The sequence below is a fragment of the Galleria mellonella genome, unplaced genomic scaffold, assembly GCF_026898425.1.
Source record: "Galleria mellonella isolate WM207_F2 unplaced genomic scaffold, CSIRO_AGI_GalMel_v1 utg213, whole genome shotgun sequence".
Taxonomy (NCBI): domain Eukaryota; kingdom Metazoa; phylum Arthropoda; class Insecta; order Lepidoptera; family Pyralidae; genus Galleria; species Galleria mellonella.
This window is the reverse complement of record NW_026442039.1, coordinates 864,646-885,623: the sequence shown is the minus strand read 5'-3', so window position 1 is coordinate 885,623 and position 20,978 is coordinate 864,646. Positions and strand designations below refer to the sequence as shown.

Below are 20,978 nucleotides of genomic sequence, written 5' to 3'. Positions count from 1 at the left end.
AGGGTAAATAATCATCAAATTAGTATGGGAAAAGTCTAAAAAAATTGGGATTTTTCTTACAACCTTATAATATATCAAAGAGAAAATCACACAGATTCTTTGATTAATATTTACACAATAATTAACTGCCTTTATATTTATAATGTAGTCTCATTTCCTTTATTTCACAATTTACAATTGAATTCATGAAGCATTGTTATTAAAATTTAACAATACAATGTATTCATTTTATTGTACAATGTTGGAGCGAATATTAAATTCAAATTATAAGCGGTGTGTGTATATGAAAGTATTACAGTGAAATAAAAATAAAATTTTATGAATAAAACACGATTATACTTGTAATATAAAACATAATAACAGAAATTTATCTCATATTAAATTTATTAAATATAGATAGATATGCACTTTGTTATTACGAGTGATCTCATTGTGTTTTCTGGTGTAGGTAAACATGTTATTGATAACATAGTTTATCTATAGACATAAATAACACTATGACACTAAGATAATTTATCGTATCACGTGAAACATCTCACGTGCATTGCTATTTTTATTTATGTTGTTTATATCTGTATCAGATAGTCCTAGCAAGTTCATTCGTTGATCACTTTTATAATTTTGATGGACGGTAAATTCCCATTTCTTTAATTTTTATGATAAAAAATATAGGTGAATTGAGAGTATTTTCTTTTTCCAAATCTAATTTAAAAGAATAATAATAAAGCTATTTGTTTTTTCTTATCAATGACCTTTAGACAATAATACCTCACATACTAGAGCGAGAAAAACGATTCAGTTCCTTTTCAAGCAACTTTAAAAAAAAGAGGAGGATCACAATTTGATTGTATTTTTTATTGTGTTGTAAAATCTTTATTGTACATAATTCATACTGAATACATTAAATAAATTAATATACAAATTTATCTTTATTATCTCAGAATTTTGTCATTTATAAACCAATCTGAAAATTTCTTTTTTATTTAAAAGGATAAACTTTAAGATTGATCTCAAAAACATTATCAATATCAATTCAGTAGTTTATTTTTTGTGAAACAAAATCTACTTGTATAATATTCAACCTGAAAAATTGCATTAGATTTCTAATTCAATATTCGAATGTAGGTCAGCATTCCACGCAAAATGTACAAATTTCAGATATGTAACTCATTCTGTTTATAAACTAGACATACGGACGGACAGACAGTAGAATGATAGAAATTAAGGGTTTTGCCCTTTAGGTTCGAAACTCATATAAATATCTATATATTATAAACATTTATAAGACAGACTTATAGTGTATATAATAATTACTATGCGTTTAAGAATAATTATGTCAAAATCAGTTTTTATTTATTTACTTGATTTATATAAACTTTTTAAATGAAGGAGAAGGTGATTTGTAAGAAATGTAGGTAGATTTTATAATGTTAATAAAATTTAAAGCAAAGTGAAGTTTATTAAATTTGCAAGAGACTTTTGATCTTTTTAGATAAACCGAGCGAGTAGGTTGTAGTTTGCTGGTTGCTTTAGAATAGCTGCTATAAATCAGACAAAGGATTTTCAGGTCACTCGGAGACTTGTTTGTGACATTTAAATCTACGGACTTGTTACAAATTAATATAGCTACGATTCAAATGAATAGCTCTTATAATGTTTGACTAATAAAAAACAAGCAATAAATGATTATTCATAGAATATAATACTTGATTGATAATGATGAGTTGTAATATATTAATTTTATATAAATGACATAAGTTTTATTAAGGGGGCCCCTGTGTGGTAACGGAGAAATAATACAGATATAATGTGTTATTATACACGAAATAAATAAGAGTTAATTAGGGATACAGCATACACTAATTCAAGTAAAGTAAAATTCTATACTGTATATTACTGGTTATTAGTATGTACCTATACTAAGTCGTCTAGTCGACATGGTAAAGTGACATAGTTATCTATGGAGAAAGATTCCTGTTCAGCGGTGGGATAGCAATCAGTATGGAATAAAGAAAAAATCTACGAATTGATAAACTACTTTTGAAATAGTGACACTGATACATGTATAGTATAGGAATAAATGAGTTAATAACTTGTCACCACCACACCTTACTTCATAATGTAATGAAATGCCTTTATGACAGGTAAATTTGTAAAAATATTTGAATTTAACACAAACGTATACTCTACATTTACATTCTTACGTTTTACTACACTAAAATTAAAACTGAACGTTGATATAAGTAACACACATTATATAGGTTACTAGACTTTTTATAAAAATATTTTATATTAGTGATGTAAAAAATTGATGGTAAAATTTTAAATATACTTTTCATCTAATACGTGAATACAACTCGCACACTATCCGTTAATGATAACGAATATCGATTATCGATAATCTAATTATTATTCACTAGCTATTTCCAGCTAAAATAATTACTATTTATTTGAAAAACTCAGGTGTTTTATATCAATAGCATGATCCTCATAAAATGTACAACATTCTATGTATTATCTAATATATTATCCGTTTCTGTTTTATTTGTCAACTTTATTGATTGGTTGAATAATGGAAACTCGAAATGACATTTAAATCGCCATTCAAACTTTGAATATATAAAATTGATAATAAAACTAATAAATATATTCGCTTCGATTCACTTCGGTTAACCAATATCATAAACTTTTGTTGTGAACTCCGTCAATAACGGATCAAGTGTCATATACACATACATAAAACTATTATTAACATAAGTATTCAAATTGAAGTACATTTTTAAAATTTTTTTCTTTATTTTATATTTTTCTCTCATTAATAATCCCTTATTTTTATGGTTAACTTTAGGATAAAGGCAGGAAGATGATAATGATGAAGGAAGCAATGTTATTGTATTTATAGAGACAATAATTTTATATTTTACATCTAGTTTTTTTAACTTTATTGTTTCTGCTTATTCTATAAGAAGTCTACTAGTTTTGTAATATAATAATGGATATATATTATACTCTACCATAAAATGCATAGGACAATATGTAGATCATATAGAATATTCAATTTTACAATAGCTTTAATAATAAGCTTTCACTCGTCATTATTAGTAATCTAATCTAAGCTAATCGGTTTGTCATTACCAGTAAAAATATATAGAATCTTTGGTAGGTACTTTAGATATTAGTTCGAGATATACATATACATTATATTAAGTACGAGTGAGATTATTTATTATTTCTACGTGCACGTATTTAAGTCTAAAAATACACATGTAATCTCATATATGACTGTACAACAACCGATTATTAGAGTCGTTACTTTTGTTAAAAATAGAGTATTAAATTGTGTATAAAATAAATGAAATCATCGAATGTTCATTATACGCTTGTCTGTCAAACAGTTGACGCGGCAATACCCTTCATTTGTGAACGTCAACGTTACGGACATTACGCGAATATCCCCCAAATCGGACCTAACGCTCGGAGTTAAGAAAAAATAATAGGCCAACCCGACGTTAGATAAAAGAAAATGGAGATTACTAATCTGTAACAAAGTTGCTTTTTATCTTTTTCTCAACATTCAGCTCTTATTTGGAATGAGCGTTACAACTTATTCTTATGTAACAATGGTTTCTTGTAATTTTGTGATAACTTGACGTATGTAGAGTCATTTGTTTAAAATGCCAGACAAAACAAAAGTCGTTTTTGGGTACCTCTGACCTATTCACATTTGTGTTTCCGCCGCAAAGCAGTTGTGTTTGTACACCTATGTTTCATGTTAATTCTCAAGAATGGTAACGCATGAAAGGTATCATGAGCGACACAGTATACTCTGTTATGTCCATAGCAATAGGTGATTGTTATCACTTTTCATTAGTCGAACTGTTTGCTTTAATTTAAATTTATTGCTATAAAATGTTATAAGAAAATATATAGTTGGGACAGTGTTAGAAAATATTGTATATTTTTATTATGTAACACGTAATTCATATTATTATTATATATCTTTAATTTGGATTGGTCTGAATGCATTTTATTGGTTATATATTATAATACGGAGAAAATTACGCAGTAGTAAGAGTAAAAGTTAGTGCGTGGTGGAGGTGTGTTCATTTGAGAAATGATTGAATATAAATAAAATACTTTTGTATATTAAGACATGATTGAATATAGACATAATATTTCCTTATATTATTCATTAATTACATTAGAGAAACAATTAAATTTCGTCAAGAAAGTTATTTACATTTAAGGTGTGTCTCTGATATTGCCACTCCAGTGCTGCTAAATTCATTTCCCTTCTTCCGCTCTAAGAAATAGACAGAGAACTTTTACCTGATGCGTACTGTTATCCCTAACAACTCTAATGAATAAAGATTGGAACATTTGATTCTAATGACTGGTTTAAGTGCCATTTAATTTATTGTTTAGTTTTGTCAATAGTTTGCTCATCTGGCTAAAACTAAATATAATTACTATTTTTATATTTGTATATAGTCAGGTTTCATATAGTGGGATTTCCTAATATAACAATTTGTATTAGCCGTTGGCTGTTCACTGCTAAACATAGCGTCTCCCATAAGGAGGGCTTTGCCAGTAGTTGCCACGTTTGGCAGTTAGATTTCGGTGATATTTAAAGAAAGATGCTGTTGCTCATAAATCGGCCACTACATTCCCTTTAGTCTCCTCTTACGATATCCATGGGAAAGAAAGAGCTGGTGCATTCTATGCCGGGACTACATGGCAAGTAAAATTACGTTATTTTATAGCTATTAGCTATTATTCAACAAAGCTGAAATCGATTTTTAAAAAAAACTAAAATAAAATCATTAATACATCGAGTAACAGCATGTGATTTATTTTTATTTAAAAATTATTTATATCTCATGGCTTTGCCTATTTATGTCAGCATGTAAAATGTTCTGTACGTGAACTTAACATATAACATATCCGTTCTATACAAAATTTCTTTCAAATTAGTTTAGTAGTTTTTGCGACAAAGAGTATCAAATATTTCATCTTCATAAGTTTTATAGGTGTTCATATAGTATTAAGAAGTAAGATTGTTTTATGCGACCTTCAAAGGTTAATTCAGAAGTTATGTTGTTTAAGAAAACCTAAATTTAAAATGGCGATTATAGGAGAATATTACAAGTAAGCATGTAATTTGTAAAATTATCCTGTATTTTATGTATGTTAATACTGTTGAACTTTGAATTTAAAAAATTAAGTCTAAAAATGTCAAAATATAGAATTAATATTCCGTAATACTATATTCAAAATTAAACGAAAGTAGTATAAAGATATATCTAAACATATCTTAATATTTGTTTTTTTTAATAACCGCAATGATAGACCACAGAAATTTATGAAAAATAACAGTGTTATTAATTGCTCAGGCATGGAAGAAATAAAAATATTAAAGAAATAGAAATAAAAAAAAGAATGCAAAGTTGGTAAAAACATTAAAAACTTAGATATTTACTTACACTACAGGTAATTTACAGGAAGTGTGTGTTAAAATGGGCGTATAATTAAGGTATACCAAACAGATCCGACTAATAGATCGAATAAATCTCCTGAAGTAGTAGGATTAGTATCGAAGGGTTTATAAATAGAAAATACTTTCGTTACGGAAGGTCGACCTTGTTTGTTGAATGAAGACAATAGTAGTTATATTTTCAAATATGGAGGTAGAGAAATTCTTACCGTATATTGTCAACTTATTGATCAATAAAAAGCAGTGAAAAAGGCGAGCTTTGTATTATTGGCATATTACACTAATTAACCTTTGGGAAGTGTAGAGACACACAAATATGGTCTAGTATAAAAAATGTATAAAAATTTTATATACACTAATAAAATACACACATATACATAAACAAACTATATTCGTATTATTTGAAATATGTTTTAAATTATTTATATAAATATTAATACAAAAATATAGCTATTATATAGGACGGTAATCCATTTTATTATGCGGTATACAAAATCATTTAAAAAAAAAGTTGTACAATTAAATATAATTATTCTAAAAAGATGCTACTCAAAGAAGACGAAATATGTTTTACTTTCATGGTTTTACCTGTTTTCAAGAAACTTTAATGGACAATGGCGGCACAGACTTTTCTTTTATTTTTTATGTTATGAACTAGAACCGCAGCTTGCAGTCGGAATCCAATTTACTGATGCGAGCTTTTTGCCTATTCTATCAGGTTATTTCGCTGTTGAAACTTTCATATCGTATAGTTATCCTGTATATGTCAATGATTGAGTTTTCTTTAATAATTTTATATAAATAAATATAATAAACGTCATCTGATTCCTCACTTTGTTTTGAAAAACCGAGCAACGAACCTTTAAGGGTATAAAACAGAATATCTAGACTTTAACCGATTCAGAAAAGTTTTGTTATTATGGTTATTATTATTACTTGCACTCTTATAATGGTACACATTATGATAAAAACCTACCTATTATATGATAGATTTTTTAATCCAGATCTCTTTAAAACATGTTTTTTTTTTCTTTTTTTTTGTACAACTTAGAATGGCAAACAAGCTGACGGCCCACCTGATGGAAAGTTGTAACCATCGCCTATAGACATGAGCAATACCATGGACATAACAGAGTATACTGTTTCGCCCATGATACCCCCCATGCGTTGCCATTCCTGAGGACTCGGGTGTTCCTCTGTACCCAGTAAATTCCAAATGTCAAATGTCCAATGTTCCAATGTCCAATTTGTTAAAATTTTATTCAAACATCCACATATAAGACAGCATTCGTTTTCATTATTATATTTTCTAGAATAATATTCATTAAAAAAAAAACTACTAAAATATAAATAAAGATTTTGTTTATTAGAATTTTCAGTTTTGATTATATTACCTATGGTTTAGCCCATAGATATGCTTTTATGTTTATATAGACTGCTTAAGTTTTGATTTGATGTTTAAAAGAAATTGACACAAATTGTATTAATTTTTTTTATTAAAAATAACCAACAGCTAGAAAATTTCAAATTAAAAAAGCAAATATTATAGATGATATTTTCACAAGGATTGAGAAAAGATTTTTCTTTACTGTCGATAAATAGCTTTTGTAACATCAAGGCAAACAGTTTTTAAGAAAGGCAATTTTTTAGAAATTGAAGTACTAGCAGCGACTATTTCTTAATATTTCGACTATTTATTATGTAATTTAATCTTTAGAAATGACAGCGCATATAAAAATTAAAACGCACATGCCCTGTGCGTTTTATTTTACTAGTAAACTACCAAAGGGACTTTCCTTTATTACTAGTAGTATAATCTTTTATCTCTATATTTTCCGATCAGTATCGAAATTTTATCGTAAAATCTTGGCTTTCAAAAATATTATTGTCGATTTTCAAGACAGTCGTCGGGTCATTGAAGCGTGAATGGAGCAATAAACTAAAGTGTCGGATGAAACGTAGTGCGGCGTCGTCGCGTGGCGCAGCCCAACATGGCGTGGGCTGTCGCCGAACTCGCCGGAATGTTGCTAGGTTGACGCATCGACGAGGTGAGCGGGGTCGCTACCACCACCTATTTTTCTAATGGCTGACATTTGCGCACAACGGAAAACAAACGATATTACGTAATAACACACAGGATCGAGAATAAGCTTTATTGCTTTCTACTTTGAATACGCCGCATTTGATGATTTTACGGAAAAAAAAGAAAAATATGGTATTGAATAATTTGTCATCGGAAAAGTCGAATCCATATGGGGCATATTACGCTATCAAATATATAGGATTATTATACATTAGAAATTTGCCTCAGTTTTGGAAGGGTCCAATTGTATTGAAACCCATATCAAAATCTGTTCCGTGATTTAGATAGAAGTAAGCAGATAAATACTCATACACGCGGATAATTGACTTGAAAGTGATCATCATTACTTATTATATATTCATGAACAATGTGAAAAAAAATAAAAGAAAGGGGATGAATTGAGATTATTTCTTCTAGTAATAAGTTTACCGCTGTATTATTTAATACCATAACGACGCCTTATGTTCTCTTTTTTGCATATAATAGAGTTTAAAAACTTTTAAGCAAACAAGCAAACGCCATGGATATCACAGAATACGCTGTGACATTCATACGTTGCTATTTCTGAGAACTATGTTATGCCTCCACACCAATGGGGCATTGTTAGCAATATACTCGATTAGGCAGATCTTCATGCGGTCTCTTCTGGAAGTCATTCTCCACGGTAGGCCAAATGACCTGTATTAATCCACACCGTTCCGTCTTCCACCGTTGTATTATATACTATTAGTATAGGCGAGTGCACGATTCCATCTTCATCCTTTAAACAAAAAAATACGGTTTAATTATATACTTATAGATATAGCAAGTTTTCGTGCAACAATGAATCATTTATGCATATATTCGTTAACTTTTTTTACTATCCGTTAATACTATCTATATAAATTTATATGTCTAGTTCGCTGGTAACTGTAGCAATTAGTTAGACAGCTTACCAAACAACCTGAGGTTGTTTGGCAAGCTGGAACTTACAGAACACGTAAGCAGCTTGACTGTTTGCATGCATCTCACACGTCCTCTCAACCTATAAAGTCTATATGCGCTGCTCAAACATTCGCTTACATAACGTTATCTCAATTTAATACGAAGATATCTCTTTCAAATATCGATCTAGTATGATGTTATAGATAGATATATTTGGAATTGTATCACTAGATCTGTGAACTGTTCATTGTTTAGTATTCTGTATTTTCTTTTATACTTTTGCAGCTGAATATGGTTTACTTCCGAGTTTGTTCCTTGCTTATTTTACCCTGATAGTTCGTAGAGTTAAATTTTAATAATACTTAAATATATATCAAGATGTAGACTCTAAGATTTGATACGAGTATGAAGATCTGCTTAAGTAACCAGCTATATTTGTACTCAGCGACAACTCGTTGACAGGTAGACAACCACAATGAACATTTATTGAAAGTCGTAGAAGCGTGTGAAGCCATTAGTCCTATCGTTCACTTGAAAAAGTGTCGCTTTCCCTGAAACATTGCGGTGGGGTGCTCTATTCAATTGGTGAATGTGTTTTATTCGTTACCAATCGATCTCTAGACAACAAAACGCACGCCGTGAATTGAGTGTCTCGCGAGACGATAAATCACCGTCTTTAATATGTATAATATAAAAGATCTATTTATACCTCATCTATGTTTATTTATTTTTTCAGTTTCAGCAAATTATAATATCTGGAACAGGAATAATATCAGGAACTGCAAAGTAAACTTAGTACTTACTGCACAAACTAATAGATATTCTGTGGTCGAACAGCTACTGAAGTTTCCGACAGACCATGCCGTTTATTTGTACATAGACGCTGTTTCGTTTAGTTCCGATAAGTCCTAATCAAAATAAACGATGCTTTGGACAGTACCAAAGGAAATAGTTATAGTTAGTTTAATTTCAAAGTTCTTTGTTAGTTTTAATAGGATTATTCTTGTTTCAGATTGGTTCCATGGTTACTTGAAGATAAAGTGCAAAATGTTAAGTCGCAGACGGCACGTTTTATAAATAACTCAATTCCGATATGACAGGAAAGAATCCAATATTTGGAGAGTCGGTTTAAAAATGAAGGAGAATGTAAGAAAGGCGCGCAAGAGCCGTCACGAGGCGGTCGTGACATGACGTGTGGGCGCGACCTATCTCCACACACATACAACATGGTTTCTCGACTCGTCGCCATTTTACTATGGCTTGGAAGTAGTAAGTATTGACTTATCATTCAACTGATTTTATTTTTAATTGTTTTAATGAAATTTTTATTTCTATTCTATTCGTATGTCGTTTGCCGTCAAACAGGTCCAGTATGGATTTAAAGACTGCAAAAGTTATCTTACTAGATATTTTATTGTATTGGGTACTGTATTTGTGACTTTAAAGTATGCACGTACGAGTATATTACTCTGTATGTAATTGAAACTATTATTTATATTTTTGGAATTTTGCGCTGCATAATAATTATATTTTTATTTTCTACAAAGAATTTTAGCTGGATAAAATGTTTTAAAGTTGAAATCCACCTTGTGAGCCATGCGTTTTTGTAAATGAAATAAAGCCATAACTTATGCAGGTCGCATAGTCATAACTTATGCAAGCAAAGTTGGCAAAAAATACGGTTGTTCCTTTACTATTCAAAGAACTGCATATAATAAATAGTTTATTTTTTATTTGTTACTCTTTTAATAATGACATTAATAGCGACAATACATTTCAAGATCATGGGCTTTTACGTTATTATTATTTTAACAGAGAACAAGTCTTTTCAATCAGACCTTTCATCTTGTTAGGCGAAATAACTGTACAGAATTGATGAATTATTAAAATCGCTCCGGATACAATCGAGTTTTCGAATCCAATCCCTTAAGTAAAGCTGATTATCGGAATTCCCTGAAGACCGCACGGCTCTCGAAAAATTCTGTAAAGTGCCAATCTCTCTTGGCACGGGGCGATCGCTAAAATTATTGGTTCGAAACACGCAAGACCATTCATTTATTATACATGGACTCTAGAGCTATAGTCGCTTTACGGAAAAGGTGTACCGCTCTTTTGGCGAACCGTTCTCGTCGCCCCATGTCATTCCAGAATGTAACTTCGCGAAACTTTTAGTGAATTATTTGCCTCCTTGACATTTATAGCCAACTAAGAGAAATCTATTTGGAAATTAAGTAACCAGACTACGACCGCGGTTTTGTTGATGATACGGAAAACTCGGCACCATAAAACGTATTTTTTGGAACAAATTTAGTATAAAAGGTGTTTTATTGAATTTTATAACTTAAACAACGTTTTTGTTATAAAGATAATGCCAGTTTGTATTCTATTTTATTATAAAATATCTGGAAGTCCAAATATGGAATTAAAAATTAAAATATATAGCATGTATGTAACAATAATACGTTTTAATATTCATAATTTCGTAATTCTAGTTTTTGATCCTAAGCAGTTTTTTTTATATCACAATAGTGGCAAATAAACATGCTGCTCATGTAATGGTAAACGGTCAATCTGAAATCTAAAAAAGCCCCTACAAAAAATAATTCATTAAAAACATTTAATATTGAAAATGGTGCCATGTCATACTCTTTTTTTCTTATAAATAGAATACCAAAAATGCGCTACTATATATAGATATTTTTATGGTATAAGCGAAGCGAGATTTGGCACATTTTTTAATGTGATGTAATTTTAATGTAATTTAAATTGCAGAAACATTAGATAACATTTAAAATACCGTTGGCATTATATTATCTTTGTCATCTACTAGATGTTTTACTGGCTTTTTTACCACTTCCAATAGTTAATGAAAACAATTATGCAGTTTTAACAAAAAAAAAAATATCTAAGTGTAAAGTAGTATGCTACTCGTACTTATTTGTATAAAAGCTTAAATAAATACAAGTCACTGTAAAATCTTAGGTTATATAGATAGAGCATGCTCGATGTTCTATCTATATAATATAAGATAAACAAGTCAGCTAAATGTCAAAGTTTTTTTACCAGTATTCTATATACTTACGTGTAAAATGTATCTTGACGTATTATTTAATAAATGGAATTAGTGTTTACGTATTAAAAAGATGCAGAATTTATAAGTCAAAATAAATATAGAAGTTATAAAGGAATCACTCATAACTTTTTATCACGCGAAATTGTATGAAAAGTTGACCCGTTTTTCTCGAAGCATTTCTATGGAGACACTATCTATATAATCTAAATGTAAAATTTATAAATAAATATATTTTTTTTTTCTTTTAACGTATTAAAATAAAACGCTAACTTAGAATAACTTCGCTTTCCGATTGCTATAAAAATATGTATTGTTATAGTAATAAGTAATACAATATAATTCTTTGTGCGACTAAAAATTAAATAACATAAGTTAGTTAGATAAATGTTCTTTATTGTTTCCTCTAAAAGATTACAGTAGTAAACTTATAGATACAAACAATTACATGTAATGATCACGTTGAAAAAACAATGGGCGCCCTATCGCTAAAAGCGATTCTTCCAAGCAACCTTTCTATCTATATAATAATCTATATAATATGTTATATATATTATCTTAGTTTTTATATTTGTATTTAAAGTGGTGATGTAGGTAATTCTTTCAAATATATTCATACTTATCTACCTGCCTATGTTAAGATAGTAGGAAACTACAGAAACAAAAAATACTAGAAAATTAATTAGGTTTCATATCTATAACACAAAAAAAAAAAACATTGAATAACAAATAAAATTCGCTCATGAGAAGAAATATTGTGATGTGGTTGAAACCGTAAATTGAATTTGGTTATATTGTAATGAGTTCATGTCGACGGGAATTGTGTATTAGGTTGATCTTGAATTCGATCACGTACCCTTCTTGATTTATGTATTCCAACCACCTTTACTACAGCTGTAGGCCAGGATTTGATTACTTATATCCCTCGGACTGGAATTTTGCTCTGCGGACCACTAACCATTCGGCCGCGGTCGGCCGGAGAGGATAACTTTACTTCGAGGTTTAGATATATTTTTTAGTTTATCTTTTGGAAAAGTTGCAATACAACTTTCTTGTTTGTTATTATTATTAATAATAGAATATTCTTTGTATGTTTTCTTATTTCTATTTGTGCTTTTATTTATTTTATAAGTAAATATTATATTATATATATATTATTAAGTAAATATGTATCTATTTACTTAGAGATAAAGTAAAACATACTCGTAATTTGTTATTTAATCCATGAAATAAGTTTTAATATACTTTTAAAAAAATGATTCCAATCTTTCTACCTCAATCATCCTTTGTCTTTTTCTAATAGTAAATGGTCAATATTTGCCATAAAATAATTAGAAATTCTACTTACAAATTCTCATCTATTAATTTAAACTCAGCTTTAAACCCACTGCTTCGCAAACTCAATCCAGATTGAATTCATTTCCATTGCTAGATTGATCACTGAGCAGTGATGTGAAACGTGGGAGCAGTCGGCGGAGAAATAAAATGTAATAGATTCTAAGTAGGAGGAATAGAGTATTTTAGCAGTTTAGAAGTAAATTGCGTTATTTATTCTTACTAACACAATAAATGTAAAAGTAAGTTTGTTAGTTTCTTACTTCAAATCGTCATGGAATTAGGTACACTGTTAGTATTTGGGATGGATATATATATATATATATATGTTCATAGTTATGTTCTAAAATGTATTCCTCTACATCTAGTCTTCCAAAGTACACTATATTTCTCATATTATATCTCCTATTATATATCTGAAATATATTTCAGATTATATTGTATAAGTTTTAAAATCGTACTTAGTTATTTACAATGCATTCGTGTCAACTAGCATTTAAAAATGTTTTAAAACATCACCTACTCAATTTGGTACCTATTTTAAATTATACATTAAAATTTATTGAATTTTCGTTATTAAATTATTTATGGAGTCTTCACGGTAAATATCAATTAATTAATCTGCTTGATTAATTAGATAAATAATTATGTTTTAAATGGTATGGATTTTGATAATGGTTTTAAAGGAATTCTTATTAACTATATTTATTTGTAATAACATTGATCTTTCTAAATAGTATCCTTGATTACTAATAGTTGAGAATAGTAGTTATGTCATAACTAAATGCCATAATAACAATAATGTACTTGGAACTGGCCGAACTTCCTTCAATACTGTTTAGTCATGAATTCGCATTTATCTCGTTAAATCGAATTTTCCCTGAGATGACATATACTGATGAGATGTTATTAGAATCTTCGCTTTCGATTCATAATAGAGGCCATACAATATAGAACAATATCTTGTAAAGTATGTAAGGGATACTAAATTTTTATTATTTACTGCTATGTTCATAGTTATGTTCTAAAATGTATTTCTCTACATCTGGTCTTCTAAAATACACTATAAAAGATGTATCATGTAACTTAAAAATTACCTGTAGAATACGACAGATAAAATTTTAGTTTAATACCGATAAAATAATTAACTTATTAAGATAATGTTTTATTAAATGCAACTGTTCATTTTTATTTTTGGGTATACTTATCTATTTTATAATATATTACATACACCAAAAGATAAGAAAGAAGTTCTAAAGATTTTATGTACTTTTTAACCATAAAAGTAAATTATTATTATATTTTTTTCAATTTTGAACTTGAACTTGCTATAGTTTTTATATAATGCTTCATTGTGTAAGTGTTCTTAAAATAAGACTCTCATTCCTGAGTCTGTCATACTAAGGACATAAGGACGGGTTAAGTGTCGAAGTTTTCTATGTTCTTTTTTTCCAACAGTAAAACGAATTGTTTTCTGGAAGTCATGCATTAGTGCTCATCTATATTGACAGAATTTCGCCATAATTTAATGAAATGTAGGTAATTAAATGTAATCAATCACTTTCGTCAATCTGAAACGTATTAATTTGGAAGACGTTTAGAGTAAGTGCTATTATATACTGGTAACTAAAGTAAGTATCTACTTAGGTAAATAGAAAAATACATATAGAAAAATATATACATATTTTTTAGTAACTTATAAAAGATAAACCATTGCATATTTGATTGTTATTTTTTTGTTATGTGATTATTTCTCAACTTTAATCCATTATTGTTTATTATTTTACAACCAGTAAGCCTTCGTACTATTGGTGCAGTATTAATTTTTTCATGATTGAATTTTTTTGCGAAATAAAATCTTACAAATAATTTAAATAGTTATCTTGCTTATTTATACAAAAACAATGGGTTTTATACTTGATTGTTACTATCATAGCACGATGTAAGGAGTCTTCATATATAAATAATAAGCATCAATTAATTATTTAGATAATAAAAAATATGTAACGTATTATGTTATACCAATCTGATATAGGTATATACTAAACATCTTTCTCGTTTCTATATATCTAACTATATAAGTTATTTTACCCGTGACTTCATATAAATATTCAATTTTGATTTAAATTGTATAAATGTGTAATATCAGTCTCGGCATTCGGTATGCAAAATAAATGTCTTCATATATGTACTTTGTTAGACTCCATCAAATTATACTTACAAATTCTTGAAAAACTAAAACAGCACGAGATTAATACCACTACGAAATGAAATTATACAGCCTACTTGTAAGCACTTCATTATTACACTCTTATAATTTTTATGTTAATTATCATGGAGAGGTATCTATTTTTCTATTGTGGAGTGAGACATTTGCTCAGCTATGAAAATTTCATGGGTTGTTAAAATATAGTAAGGTATACTTAACTAGTCATAATCCGCGGTATTGCTTGTATGTATGAGAAAAAATATCATTTAAACGTCGTTAAATCAAATCAAATATCATTTTAAATCTGTAAATGTGATTCAATAACAAATATCTAAAAATGTCTAAAAACATTCAACATTTTAATTTAATATATAATAGGTTACTAGGATTGTTCATTTCGATACTGTATTGTAGTTTATGTATAATACATATATCGTAGTTTTCTATGCCATTTATTGATAAACTATTACGTTAAACGTCTGTCAAGAATTTTGAAATGTAATCGTCCCTACCGCCAACAGCTATTCAGTTGAGAATTGAAATTGTTTATAACAAGGCAACTACTGTAATATCCAAAGTAATAAATACTATCTGTAAGTCTAACATGTTTAATATATCGTATATTTATCAACTATTTATATTATAACGAATCAAATACATCACTTTATAAAATTTTAACTCTTATATGGTAAGAATACAGAGAAGTAAAAATTGTTTACACTACGTTGTTTAGGAATCGACACTGTTCTTAAAAAATAATAAAAATTCTAACTATGTATTAAGAGGGCCATATTCAAATTCAGTAAAGTAGTTACATAGATTCCGTAAAAACGGTTTTTGTGTTCGAAGTGACATGGGCATATATATTTATATGTTTCGTAATGCCTTGTAATGACGATATTTAAACAACTTTTTTTTAACTCAGGTGTGCTTGGACTACGTGATATACAACTAAGCGTACCAGAAGCGGTCGGCATAGGTTCCAGCGCGACCCTCGGATGTCGGTGGTCACTAGATGCTGGAGAAACCCTGTACACGGTCAAATGGTACCACGGCGCGCAAGAGTTCTTCCGCTTCGTGCCTAAGGAGCTGCCTAACACACGGGTTTTCTCTCAAACTGGCATCAGTGTCGATGTGAGTATTTTTTTTATTCGAAAATTAAATATTCATTCTAGAAGTGTCCATTCTTAAAAAATCTTTAACTTTTATATATTATTCGAGATAAAGGTATTGTTACCAGATAACTTCCAGCGTATCCAATTTTCTTTTCTAACACTCCATGTTAGTTAAAATACTAAAGGACATGAGCAAATAATCACTACTTTATTTGAGTGTTAGTATAGGTTTTATATCGACAAACTACAAAATTAGGAATATTTACAGAATTTACATCGCATAAATATATAAATATATTTTTTTTATAAATGTCATCTACTCTTATTGCTTTATTTCCGACATCTATTATTTATTTAAAATTGTTTATTTTCTAAGCCTAAATAATGAGAAAGTAATAAGTAAATAAGAAGAAAAGTAAAAACTCGCTATTGCTTATTACATTTACTTATTTATTTTTTACTTTGTAAATTTCTAAGAAACGTAATTACGAACCAAAATGTTCGACGTAGGATCACCGTTTTGGCTTCAAATTCGAATAAAAAAAAGTTATTAAGTATGTTTATTTGCGCAGCTAATATTTTTTGTAAATAAATTGATAAATGCAAAAATTAAAAGCTGGAATTTAATGTTGAATTTAAATACATAAATGTCAAATAGTGAAATGAAAATATTTTGGACACATCTCAGTTAAGAAAAAATGGTTGAAATAAAATTAAAGATCATAATATAAGGAATATGATTTACTTTCGACAACTGTAACAACTTTTGACAATTAACTATTTAAACATTTTTTAAATATCTCGTTAATTTTTTATAGATTATATTATATAAATAGGATATAGGACAACTGGAATCGTCGTCTTTAGCTTTAACGTCGATGAACTTATCCAAATATCTTTATTATGCATTTCTTAGGTACTTGTGAAAAAGAGAAATAAAAAGAAAAAGTATACGTATATTTCTTAAGCAAATTGCTCACTTAGGTACGTCGCTACGATAAACAACTTCATAACTGTGATTATATATGGGTCAATTGCTCTGCGATATCTTGCTAGTTCGTTAAACTGCTTCGTAGTGTGCTCTGTAAAAAATCACTTAAGAATCTCGACTAGCGGCGAGCACGTTAATCCTTTAGCTGTTGGCACCTCGCCACTACTGAGCTGTAACATTGCGCTAGAATAATACATTAAAATCCCTATCAGAGGATAACGAATAGTCAAACTTTTCACCGAAGAGTAAGTCAAAGCGCTTTGGAATAAGTACTGAGAACGCAGCGGGCCCTTAAAAATCGGGTCAGACGTCTCGAAGCGCGGGACGAGCATGATTTAGTTTGGAGGTTTCGCAAAGTGGACCGACTTTCGCAAGATGGATCGAAGCTTTTAGCTCAATTTAACTCGCTACCAGCTGCGTACGGTAAAGTGCACAAGCCGTCTTGTAATGGGATTATGCTGTGGCTCACGTATAAATTACGCATGAACACATTCCAGCGACTACCACCTGTAATCAATGAGAAATTGGTTGTAGAAATATATTTTTGAATATTTCTCAAAGGGTATCGAGTATATTTAATGTCTAATATTAATGAATTTACTGTATAAAAAACATTTTATTAAATAAGCAATGTCGCTTATTTAATGCACGAATCACTTTTGCAGACGAATTCAATCAATCATTACTCTAGAGCCTAATCGTGTCTCCGTCAATAAAAAATGTAGAAGATGAATGACCTCATAAAATATTCTATATATACTGTAATTAACATAGATATTTAAGTAGATGCATATATAATAACCACTTACCAATTAAACATCTAATGTTATGTTACTGAAATAAATTTTAGTACAACACTGTTAAATTAAAATAATATACTTGATATGCACTTTCATGATACAGTATCAAGTACGTTGCCTTACGTATTTGAGACCCTGAGTTTGATTGTCGTTCAGATTAATTAATTTAAGAAATTTACTTCTCTGAATAAGCTAAGATCAGTATTGTGTCATTGTTTTCTAAAGTATTCTACCTTAAGGAATAGGTATAATTTGGTATAATACATGTAACTAGTTTCGGGTTTCATTAAATTTTTAGAATAGAGATGCAGTATTTTGAGAGTTTAAAATTAGAATCAAATTTCACATCAACCTTACGAGTAGTTGCGACTAATTTAAAGCAGCAACTAAGATGTATTATATATATATATATATTATGGCTTATCTTTTTGTTAAAACATGTTTCGTAAAAAAGTTTTATATACCTGCAGAAATAAGTGACGGGATTTTAGGCTAATACAAAAAAAAGTTTGTACGATTAATCAATATCGATATTGTTAAAGTAATTGCGTAACATAGGTATCGATATATTAATAAATTGTCTTGAAAAGCCAGAAATGAAAAAAAATATACTCGTTTTAATTTCGACAAGTTCATAATCTAATCGATATAATTTTGAAACGATGCCAAAGAGCCATCATAATTCAGATTGGTAATTTTCCTTTATGCATTTGGAGTTTCATCGGCGGTTCGAATCACCGGAGTAAATGTTTTTATTACATAAGGTTATTTTTTTCATTACATCATATACCAAAAATTCTCAAATGATTAAGTTCTTCTGGGATGTTCCTCCAAATATTTGTCGCCTTGTTCTTCAATGCACAGGATATTCTAGTTTGAAAACTGGGCGATTGGTGCGATTGTGCGGCGCTTATTATTACTGAATAAACAGATAAATATAGTTACATGAAATATAAATTTATGTGGTACTCACGTACTCAAACTTTTAAACATTAAATACCTTTTTGTTGCAATTAAATTTTGGTATCCCAATAGTACCGTAGGGTCAAAATTATTCATTAAGAAACTTTTGGAACTCCTAACGCACTATTCGTTTGTTTGTGGTTGAGACTGGTCCTAAATATGAGGGTTGTTTGCGATACATTATGTAGATATTTGTTACATTAATTTATATATATATATATATATATATATATATATATATATATATATATTATAATACATACGAATTTTTAAAAATTCTAGTTCAGATAAATGTGAAAGTTAAAGTAAAACATTAATAAAAATGAAAAGTATATTTTAAAATTGTAATTACAAGCATTAAGCCAATAATTTTATCAATTTCATTACTATATTTAAAATAAAACAATAAACGTAAATAGAATTAAAAATAACTAACCCAATACTATTTTAAAATTCATAAAATGATAAAAGTAATTAATGTGAATAGATATGATAGTACTAATACTATATAACACTAGAATATATGTATATACGAGTATAATAACAATGAATCAGTTGTTTATTTTGGTGCAAAAGTGATTCATTATTTTTTTGTAATGTTTTATTATTAATTCTATATTTCAATGCAATAATGAAACATAAATATACTCTAGTAAATAGTTCTTAATATAATTTACAACTGAAAAAATCACTTTCTTTCTTATAAAATTGTAATCTCATTATGTATTGGTTCAGTTTTGCATCACAGAAATATACATACATACATACATATATATATATATATATATGTATATATATATATGTATATATATGTATATATTTTTTCTCTTACATGAGTTTTTTATTTAGAGCGTATTAAGTTCAAGCTTTCGCTACTTATTGTTTTTTGTCAGGTTGTCAATAAAAAAAAAAATACTTTTAGCAATAATATCGTCTTCTGTGTTTCGTTTTGTACGTTCTGTAATGACATTTTACATTTAATTTTGTATGATAAAGAGTGTGTTATGTTGTGTTATCTGTCTTATCAAATAAGTAAAGAAATAATTGTATCCTATATTTGCATTGTGTTTAGATTTCTCGATCAGGCGCACAACAAGTAGTGCTGCACGGTGCGACGCGAGGGCTCAGTGGCCGCTACCGGTGTGAGGTTTCAGCAGATGCGCCTTTCTTTCACACCGTCTACAAAAGTGCTTACATGCGGGTTGTGGGTAAGTGAATAAGTAAAATAAAAACTGATAATTATATATTTATATATCTATACAGTAGTACTACTCCAACTGGTCGAGAATTCAAACCAGGCTGACATCGAAAATTTTATGTCAATTTAAATTTTCGATTAACTCGATATAAATACACTGGTAAGAAATAAAATTTATCCATGGATCCGCAGTAGATTTTTCATTAATTTTTTTATTTTATTTTATTTTATTTCAATAGGTACACATTACAGAGAATTAACATAGTTACATTAATTTATACAGTACAATAATGTTTTCTTCAAGCTAATCCTCCAAAAATTTTTACATTTATCATGAAAACAATATACTTAAAAATTAAAAAATATAGTTTTTAAATACCTGTTTTACATGCAACGTTGAAATTATTTATAAATTATTATCATAATCTATTTCATTCATCTCTATTCTCATAATAATCGTCTCTCATATTATCCATCTGTCTATTTTAGGTATCTCTCTATTTCTTCACCTTATATGTAATATTTATTGTAACGAAGATGTGATTGTGATATATTGATACGTATGTGTCAAATTTCAATCGTTCAAGCAGTTAGAAATAATGAATAAATAAATTCAATGTAAGTTTATATATAGGTTCAGAAAGGATGTTTAAATTAATAGATTCTTAGCATAATCCTAGTTATCGTAAGGTTCGTTCTACAATCGCAGCAATTCCGTGAAGACGATGGAATTTTATACAAAACGAAATCCGTTGGATTATGTAGGGTATTCAAGATTTATCTTGTGCTCGAGTAT

General features: G+C 28.8%; 1 protein-coding gene across 1 annotated transcript in view; it reads left to right on the top strand.

The window, feature by feature from the left end:
- LOC113511664 (uncharacterized) overlaps positions 1-20,978 on the top strand; it is a 35,265-nt gene that overhangs the window by 2,640 nt on the left and 11,647 nt on the right. Inside the window, exons 2-4 of the mRNA XM_026895340.3 lie at positions 9,514-9,770; positions 16,041-16,249; positions 20,057-20,192. Coding sequence (XP_026751141.1) covers positions 9,689-9,770; positions 16,041-16,249; positions 20,057-20,192 — 427 coding nt within the window. The 5' untranslated portion in view covers positions 9,514-9,688. The remainder of the gene's footprint in view (positions 1-9,513; positions 9,771-16,040; positions 16,250-20,056; positions 20,193-20,978) is intronic.